The 9,950-nt window shown below is 31.7% G+C and overlaps 1 protein-coding gene across 3 annotated transcripts; it reads left to right on the top strand.

Annotated features, from left to right (window-relative positions):
* Positions 1-2,775: 2,775 nt before the first annotated feature.
* On the top strand, positions 2,776-9,413 carry LOC149549862 (putative UPF0481 protein At3g02645). Of its 3 annotated transcripts, none has more exons than XM_089793077.1 (2): positions 2,776-4,348; positions 9,137-9,413. In XM_089793077.1, the coding sequence occupies exons 1-2, from the start codon at positions 3,006-3,008 to the stop codon at positions 9,222-9,224; spliced, it is 1,431 nt and encodes a 476-aa protein (XP_089649203.1). In that variant the 5' UTR covers positions 2,776-3,005; the 3' UTR covers positions 9,225-9,413. The 3 variants fall into 3 exon arrangements, with proteins under 3 accessions (XP_089649203.1, XP_089649204.1, XP_089649206.1); XM_089793078.1 differs by lacking the exon at positions 9,137-9,413 and adding an exon at positions 6,446-6,518 and having other exon boundaries at positions 2,777-4,348; XM_089793080.1 differs by lacking the exon at positions 9,137-9,413 and adding an exon at positions 5,474-5,933 and having other exon boundaries at positions 2,780-4,348.
* Positions 9,414-9,950: the final 537 nt, after the last annotated feature.

The following is a 9,950-nucleotide window of genomic DNA, read 5'->3' as shown; positions in this document are numbered from 1 at the left end:
CCTCCAATACAAAAAGGAAATAGAAGAGAGAGGCTTAGATTGATCCACTTGACATCTTGAAGGTCATGAAGCTGATAAAAGAATATTCAACATGAGCAAAAGGAAAAAGTTCAAGATTTGGCCTAGGCTACCTTTCCTTGTGGTGTTCTTTTTTGGTCATGGTTGCTCTTGGTAGGCTTTATGTTTGTTTCATTTTGGTATTTTTTTTGGTGTTGGCTTAAGCTAGGTCTAGTTGAAAATGGTAGTGGTTGTGTTTACTAGTTTTAATATTGTTTTGTTTAAGGACTTGATGCTTTTCTCTCTTGTGTAAAACTTATGGGGTTATGATCCATTGTTAAAAACCTATTTTAGCCTTAATAAAAAACACTTAATAATGATCTATACAATAAATAACCTTTTAATTTCAAGCACTACACCTTATGATTGTTTATGTCCATACCCTCTTCCATAGCTCCCTCTTTCTCACTAGTTGTGAGGATGTAGACTCTATCTTGTTGTATACTTTCCAATCACATTACCCAATGAAATCTTATAAATCCTTTTAAAAAAATGCAAATGCATTTTGTTCATATCCTATATTCATAGTATTGTATTAGCATACCTTTCTTTGATGGTTGTATGAAATAGACATGCCTTGTCTATGATACCATAATTTTGCATATATTTTTACAGAGCATTTCTCAAAGAGATATCTACAATTTTTTTTAAATATTCATGCCTCTATCGTTTCAGTACATTTTCACAAGATGAGAATTTTTGGATGAATAAAAACTATCCAGTCAGAGATATTCATCTAAAGAAATCCTAGATGGCAAAAATAATTTTTAATATCAAACTTCAAGGGAGAGTTATGTTGAGTTGAATGGAAGTAATGATGACTAAAATGGTGGACACAATGAGTTGATTGGGGCCCACCAACCACTCTAAGTGGTCAAAGCTTTGAGTGTGTTGGTTAAGTTGAACATTTTTTTACCATGTCAGTGTCTTTTCTTAGCCGTGTGTGTTGACCTTTTGTTACAGATAACTAATAATTTCTAGTGAAGTGTCATTAATAACATCTACGCTAGCATCAATACCTTGAGTCTACATCATCATCTGACCTCTAATTGTTCTTGACTACAAATTATTGTATATGAAGATTTTTTTAATTTTAAATATTCTATATTTTACAAAACTATTATTATACATATCCAATTTTTTTCAGACACATAAATAATAATTATTAAAATCGTATTTAACTAACTAATATGTTATATATTTTACTAATTGAAAGGAATTAGATATTTTTTGTTTATTTATTAAGATGAATATTTTATGTTTTAATAAATAAATATAATTAATTCAAAGTTATAATTTTCATATTACTATCCATAAAAATATTTACTACATTATTACTACAAAAATTAAAAAATCTAACTTACCATTTAAAGATACCAAGATTTTAATATTCTTAGTAAAATTTTAATTTCAATACAAAACAAAAACAAACGTTATAAGATAAATATGATGCAACTGCATCCTCTCATTTGGAATTTTAAGATGAATACGAAATGAAAAGTGATTAGAACATGGAGATCAAAGGATCTCCTTTTGCGAATACTACCAAAATCAATGGAAGATTAACAAGAAAAAGAGTGATGTAAAATACCAACTAAAATTCCACTATTCGAGTCACATTAGTGAACGTCGTACAAAATTCGATGTAAAATGTCCCCGGCGCAAATTTACAGAAGTGTAAGGTGCAGATTGCATCCATAAAGTTTGGACTGTGTATACACCACCCCGGGCTATTTTTCAAAGAAGAATCTGGCGGTAAATTCAGTCTATTTCTTTAGTGACCACTGACAGGTAGCTTGGTAGCGTGTGAACTAGCCTCAAGATTCCAACTCAATAAGTTTTGTTGTAATTTTAATCTATTTTCTTTAATGAGCATTTGTCCAAAATTCTATCTCGACGAGCATCTTGTTTTGCTATGAAAATACCAAGCATTCATTTTTTTGTACAAAATCCTATCCTCACGAGCATCTTGATTCGATAAAAGTATTATTTTCCTATAAAAATCAAAGTTTGTTCTATTTATAATTATATAATGAGAAATCAATTATATTAGTAATTGAAGAATAAATTATACATCTTTCTTTTTCATGGTCTATGATTTTGATGTGTATATCATTTTCATTATTATACTTTAACAAATATATCATTAAAAGAACTGTCATAAAAAAAATAATAGACATGTATATAATTTTTAGTTTACCAATTTACTATTTATGAACATCATATATTTGTTTTATTATTAATATTTTTATGTAGATCTATGAAATTTGCTTCTTTCTTTTCTAAATCTTGTCCTAATGGTGGATCATTGGAAGATTTTAAAAAGTATATATACATTATAATTTGAAAGCTATTAAAATTCTAAAATAAAAAATAATTTTTAATATTTAATATAAAAATAATTATTTATAAAATATACTATTCATTCCACAATAGCAATATAAAATCAAATCGAAATAGTATAAGTAAATTATATATGACATTATTTTAAATCACATAAATATATCGCTGTTAAAAGGCATGGTTGAAAAGATGAATGAGCAGGTCAGTACCATGTATGGGGTTAAACATGGCAATGGCATCCATACGTTTTAATTTAGGCTTTATCCATTGCCACCTACACCTCCCTTAGATGTAAGTACTAGTTACCTCTCATCTCACATTTTTCATGTTGAGCAGTTAATGATGTGAGATTCGAGCTAAATTTCCTCACTGGAGCAGTGGAATTAAGATTGATGTAGACCGCAGGTCGCACTGTAGAGCTCGGACCTGGCCCACGTTCATTGTTTAGAGAAGAAATTTGCTCTGGTCTGTTTTCTGTAATCCAGGGAAAAGATTCCACCTCCACGAGCATCCGCTGGGATTATAAGGAACCATTCCCTTAATGAAGCGAAGACATCTTCAATTTGCACAGGCAGTTGAACCGCTCTCTCCAGTTGTCTTCGAAGATGGGGAAAAACGAGAGAAAAGACTCCGAGTGGATTGTTGATGTTGGAAAAAGTTTAGAGAAAAAAAGCAGACCAGATACGTCCCACCGTGGTCTCATTCATACCGTTCCAAAATCACTGTTGCATAATTCTGATAAGGTTTTCTATCATCCCCATGTAATCTCCTTCGGGCCTTACCATTTTCGAAAGGAAGATGTATCGAATGATGACATTGAACTGCTCAAGTCAGAAGTGGCAAGGAAGATGCATCTTAAAATCATCGAAAATGGAAGCTCGGAAGGTTTGAAATCAGTAGTTGAGAAGTTTAAGGGAGAAGATATGCCGGATAGAATAAAGAAAAGCTATGCTAAAGAAATTAAACTGAGCAGTGAAGAAGTACTGGCGTGGATGATGGTGAGCGATGCCTGTTTTGTTCTCGAAGTCCTCGACAGGTTCGAAGAAGCTGAAGATAAAGCCAAAGGGAGTGAAGATGCAGCTGAGATGTCGACTCTCATGGATAGTATTCTTAGCAGAAACCGACATCATCCTCTTTTGACAGAAATTGTGAAAGACATGGTCAAGATGGAAAATCAACTACCGTTCTGGGTTTTGAAGGAAATCAGAAATGAGATTGAGGGATCAACTGATTATGAGATTGAGATTGAGGGATCAACTGATTATGTCTGGCTTGAGTCGGCACTTAAAATGTTATCTCCCATCAAAATGCCATGTCCGGGGAATCTGAAATGCAACGAAGATACTCATCTCTTGCGACTGCTTCATGACTACATTGTTGACAGGCCGGTCCCTGATCAAAAGCGACCTTCCCGTTGGACTAAATTATTGAGCTTTCGTATGAAATGGCTATTTGCAATAATTTTCTTTCCAGTTTTTGTCATATTGTTCATATTGGGGATTATATTTGTCATTTTGCACTACATTAAGAACTTCATCTATGACATTTTGTACTCTATTATGAACTTTCTATCCCAGACACCAGATGAGACAGAAGAACATGTTCCATCTATAGGGGAGCTAAGAAGGGGAGGAATGAAATTCAAGAGACTGGACGGTGGAATCAAACAAGTTAAGTTTGACAAGAATAATTCTACACTGTATTTGCCCGAGTTCAAAGTAGATGACAGATCTGAAGTGATACTCAGAAACTTGATTGCCTTGGAAATATACTCCGCAGGAAAAGAGAAACCCATTACAAGCTATGCCATTCTAATGAACGACCTGGTTGACAGCGCTAGAGACGTGGGTCTGTTGAGAAGTGAAGACATCATCGCCGGCGAGCTTGGAAATGATGGAGAGATCGCTCAGCTTTGGAATTCTATGGTGACGCCCACAGAAATTCCCAGGTACGAATCTATAGATAATGCTGCTAAATCCATTAATGGTTACCATAAGAAGTGGCAGAAACGTCTGGCCTTTCTTAGACATCGTCGTCTATGGGGTGATTTTATTGGGCTGTTGTTAGAGTTTATCACCACTTATGGTTCCAAGCCATGGTGGTTTTTCTCTGCTTTGATCGTACTTGTAATTTTAGTGTTAACAGCTCTACAAGTACTTTGCCTTTTAAAATCTTGCCAGCACAATTAGACATTTCCATCTAGATTGAGAAGAAATAAAGTTTCGGAAAATAGATCAATCTTGACTATTTAACATTTTAGTGTAGGAATCAAGTCTTGGTGTGTGATGTTTTAAGTCTTCCGCATCTAGACATCTCCATCTTCTAATGCGATTAGACCAACAGTTCTAGTATTTTAAATATTGTTATGCTTAAATTATTAACAGTAGAATCTAAAGGATTAATGATCTTTAACTTCTTGTTCTTAATATTCATCTCATTAATGGCTTAAGTGACATTTAAGCCATCTGCTAATGTTCTGTGAAATTATAGAATGTTGATATGCTTTTTATTTTAAATTATATATATACTATAGTTTATTCTTGTAACTCTATATTTTTGTTCTGAATTTCCTCTGATCATTCATTTTCTAGGTGATCTTATTTGAAAAGTTAATAAAGGTTAATACTATATAATAAATTTGAGAGTCTAGATTTTTTCCTCCATTTTAAATATATATTTTAAAACAATCTTTGAATGATCTAGGGAAATAAATCAAAGTCTGTTGTTTCTCTAAGTTTTTAGATCACTGTTTTTTTTTAATAAAATTGTCTATTGTAAATATTTTAAACTTCTTTGAAACATTCTAAACTCATCATTAAGTTTATTGTGATTAGAGATGTCATTTTAGATGAACATTAAAATCTAGATTTGCAAGAGTTATTAAAAAGTTTATTTGTTGGATTCTATTATAATATCATTTAAAATGATATAAAATCCAAAGCTTAATTGATCAATCAACATCTTTACAGCTATTTTTATTGTGAGAAACACCACTCTTTGTTGTGATAAAATGTTTAGGATATGCTAAAGATTATGGGCATAGGTTTTGAGAAATTCAGGCTCTGTTGTGTAGGATTAAATGATGATATCTGATGTGAGTGGGCACTACAAAAATTTAGACCCTATCAAAGTGGGGAAGAGAGGAATCGAAGATATAAAAAATAATCTCATATCTTGCAATAGCTTGATGTCTGCATTGTTGATAGGGTAGTCCTGGCCTCCTCCACTTTCTAGTTGTGGGATTAGTATAAGATGGCTATTTGCATTACTTTTCTACCCAATTTTTGTCATGTTGTTCATAGCAGGGATCTTAATTGTCCTTAAACACTGGACATTCGACATTTGGGACTCTATTATTAACTGCCTATAGAAGAGTTAGGAAAACATTTCCTATCTATTGGAGAGTTATGAAGGGTAGTAATGGAATTAAATCATATCAACAAAAGTAGACAATATGTCTACACCGACATCAATAGTTTTATTAATTTGTAAAGAATTAGACTGTAAAGAATTAAATGATTTTTAACATGTTACATCTTATTCTCGAAATTTGTCTCAGCTAATAAATTTGATACCAAGTTTATATCTTAATATATGTCTAAGTAATCCACTTTATGTTTTGCAAAGATTATCATATATTTATTTTCATTTTTATAACAAAGGTGTTTTATATATGAAAAGGTCAACCTGACTTTTCTATCAATGGTTCCCAGCGTAAAAGGGGTTCATCACATTCATTTGTTTACTTTTTGATTTACTGATAGCTACATTCTCAACTTTTTCTGTTTTTAGCCACATTCACTTTTTATGGCATTGCTATCTTGACATATCTATAACTGTAAATATATAATTTGAATGGATTGATCATCCCTCAAAGTACTTATATTTCAAAGCATTTTTATTATACATTGGAAATTCTGTATATAACTCTAAAACAGGGCGAGACTTTATGCAACGATCTCCTAGCAACTACTTTCTTTCTTCAATTTGTAATACCGTAGCTTTAAAACTTAGACTCTCTGATCAAAAAGTATTTTATTGACAGCTCTATGCTTCACTCTTGCTATGTACAACCCCGAGCAAACACCGTTGCTCCAATCTGACACTCATGTCCTCAATCTTTCCTTGAAGCTCTCATACAATAAGACGATTTGAAAACAGGGGAGGAAAGAAAACTCAGAAAACAGAGCATGCACAAATTTTTATTTTATGTTTCTTAAGGTTTTTTTTTTGATATTGCAACACCAATTACATTATCCAGGTTGTCTTGAATGGATTACATTATCCAGTTTTTAAAGAAGTTGGCTTTATTCAAGCAGAAACACTAAGAGGTTGTTCTAATAAAAACTATTGTTAATAGTAGAAGCTTTTCTAATTTTTCTGCTTCAGCTCATGCTTCATCGCAACAAATTTAGTTGTAGACACAGGTCTGTCTTTTTTAAAAGTATAGATAGAGATATATTTTACTATTATTATGATAATTTAAATTTTGAATGAAACATTTATTCATTTCATCTAAGAATTGTTTAAAATTATATTATATATAACATAAGATTAGTAGTTATTATACATATAAAAATGAAATCTATAATTACAATCTTAAATTAAAAGAGGGGTAAATTTTTTATTGAATATCAAAGAGAGTAGAACAACACAAAACACAAAGAGAACTACAAAGCTTTATCTTGGTCAACAAGTTGAACTAGCATCTGAGATAGATCAAGAGGAAGCATCCTATGATCAATAATGTTTCAATTTGGCCCATGCTCAGAGGCCCGTTTAGCTAGACAATCAGCCACACCATTCCACTCACGAGAGATATGCATAAAAGACACAGAATCCAAAGAATTGCATAAGTGAATGATCTGTTGATTAACCAGAGCTAAATGCCAATCGACATGCACAAGGTTCCTTCTATTCAATAAATTAACAACCGCCTGTGAGTCAATCTCACAGATAATTATGCAATTCTCCAAATCTCATGTTGTCGATATTAAAAATTTAATCACCCTATTAGGAGTGACTTTGTTAGAGGACTTTGATCAATCCATTTAGAATGTCACTTTGTTAAAGTATTTACATAGTCTGCAAAGTCTTTCAAATGATTGTCAGGTCAACCTTTGTTATTAGTATTTTCACAAGTCATTTACAATAATTATCTAAAGAAAATAATACATTTTGATCTGTATGATTACAAATCACTTTGCAAGTTTAGATCACTCTTTGGTCCATGTGTTAATTCGATGATAAGCTTCCCATTTTCATTTACGTTCTTGATTCGATTCGTGACACTTCAAGTAATTAATCTTCTTTTCTCAACAAAACTTAAGTCATCTTCTCAAATTCACTTATCACCATTAACAACATCTGAACAAGCAATCTCCTTTAGCTTTGCATTCACTCTCACCCTTTTGCAACTTTGATCCACCCTGTTCTGTGTGCCTCTTCCTTGTATACCTTGTAAGTTTGGCTCTTTACCTCTTTAAATATGCAATTCTTTCTTTACCAATTTCTATGATCACCATAGATCTTATGGTTTATGATTAGGCTCAACATGACTCATTGTATTTGTCTATCTTCTTAATCATCCTCTAGGAACTTCTCTGGAACTCATCTATTAGGTCTTTACCTATTCCTCTCCTTAAAGTTAAAGATCCAACTCATCAATCTTATCTTCAACACGGTTTACATCTTCCAAGAAATCAATTGAGTCAGCTAAGAATCATGACTTTCTCAAATTCATTCTCAACACTTTTTGGCAATAACTAAATTCTAACACTTGGTCATCACTGAATGACTCAGTTGCTGTAAAAATTCTAGGTCAACATCAACTATCTTGATTGGTCGATACTAATAATCGATCAATAGTAGATTTTCCTGACACTTACTATGGCTCGCTTGACACTAGCATCACTCGACATTACTTAACCTTTTACTCTAGTACTTTTCTTAGCTTTTCTTTCTTGATATAAATAATCACTTTGTCTTATTAGAGTCTATCTAATCAAATGTCCATGTGTAGCTTCCTTTTCATAACTCAACCTTTCCTTTAGGCCCTTTTGTTCTAAGCAATTTCTCAAATCTTATTCATCAATCAAATAAATATGACATTTAGATTAGGTAGCAATGTGTCTTATGAATAGATTTGACATTAATTACAAAAAAAAAAATTGTTCCAATTGTAAGTTTACAACAATATATGCATTCTAAAATAGTAGTGGGTGAATGAAAATGCCTCTTTATCTATCTAGAAAATGGAAAAATGCATTTTAGATGTTTTGTATTATCAAAACAATATAAATATTTATCACTTTATAGATGACACAATTTTTTCATATGAAATGGCTATTTGCCCTAATTTTCTTTCAATTTTTGTCATGTTGTTCATATTGGGGATCATAATTATCATTTTTCTATATATTAAGACCCACATCTTTTACATTTTGTATTCTATTATGAACTTCCTCTCCGAGACCCAAGATGAGATAGAAAAACATGTTCCATCTACAGGGGAGCTAAGAAGGGGAGGAATGGAATTCAAGAAACTACATGGTGGAATCAAACAAATTAATTTTGACAAGAATAAATCCACACTTTATTTACTTAAGTTAAAAGTAGATGAAATATTAGATGTGATACTCATTAACTTGATTAACCTCAAAATATGATTTGAAGGAAAAGAAAAACCCATTATAAGGTATGTCATTCTAATGAACAACATGGTTGAATGTGCTAGAGATGGTTTTCTTTTGAGACTTGAGGACATCATCATCATCAAGCTTGGAAATGATGGAGAGATCACTCTGCTTTGGATTCTATGGTAATGATCACAAAAATTTCCAAGTGCAATTCTATAGATAATGTTGCTAAATCCATAAATGGTTACCATAAGAAGTGGTAGAAACATTTGGGTTATCTTAGACATCATCATCTATGGGTTGATTTTATTGGGCTAATGTTAGACTTTATCACGACTTATGATTCCAAGCAATGGCAATTGTTCTTTTCTTTAATCATACTTCTAATTTTAGTGTTAATAGTTTTACAAGTACTTTGTGTCTTTAAATCTTGTCAACAAAAATAGACATTTCCATCTTCTACTACAACTATTTTTGGTGTTTTAAATATTTTTATTCTTAAATAACTAGCACATGTGTCTCACAGGTCTAAGGGATAAACTGATTGGTAAATATCCATTGTTTCTATTAGAATTATTTTTTTTATGGATTATGACACTTAATTGTGCTGAGGTGTATTCACATTGAAATTGTGTAAATAACCAAGTATATTTGTTTAAAATATATTCAATCAAAATAATGATGATAAATTTTGAATTTAACTATTCTTCACAAATATAAAAATTATTTACTTTGGGTTTACTTAGAACTATTAAATTATGATTTAATATGGCTTACTTGTCCAAATTAGAAGCATAAACACACAGTTGCTACTAACCTCCTCTCCTTCTTGCTTCTTCTCCTCCACCTTTTTCTTTCTTCCCTTCCTCCTCTATCTTATATTTTCCATCTCTTTACCTAAAATAAAAAATC

Source organism: Cupressus sempervirens, chromosome 7, assembly GCF_028749045.1.
Source record: "Cupressus sempervirens isolate cs-2001-9-10 chromosome 7, ASM2874904v1, whole genome shotgun sequence".
In the NCBI taxonomy this organism is placed as follows: Eukaryota; Viridiplantae; Streptophyta; class Pinopsida; order Cupressales; family Cupressaceae; genus Cupressus; species Cupressus sempervirens.
This window is presented reverse-complemented; position numbering and strand designations above follow the sequence as displayed.

Excerpts from the sequence above, each read along its gene's own strand:
- LOC149549862 (XM_089793077.1), top strand. The coding sequence starts at position 3,006 with ATGGGGAAAAACGAGAGAAAAGACTCCGAGTGGATTGTTGATGTTGGA. Across the intron at positions 4,349-9,136 it reads ACGCCCACAGAAATTCCCAG|AGATGGTTTTCTTTTGAGAC; the intron begins GTACGAATCTAT and ends TGAATGTGCTAG.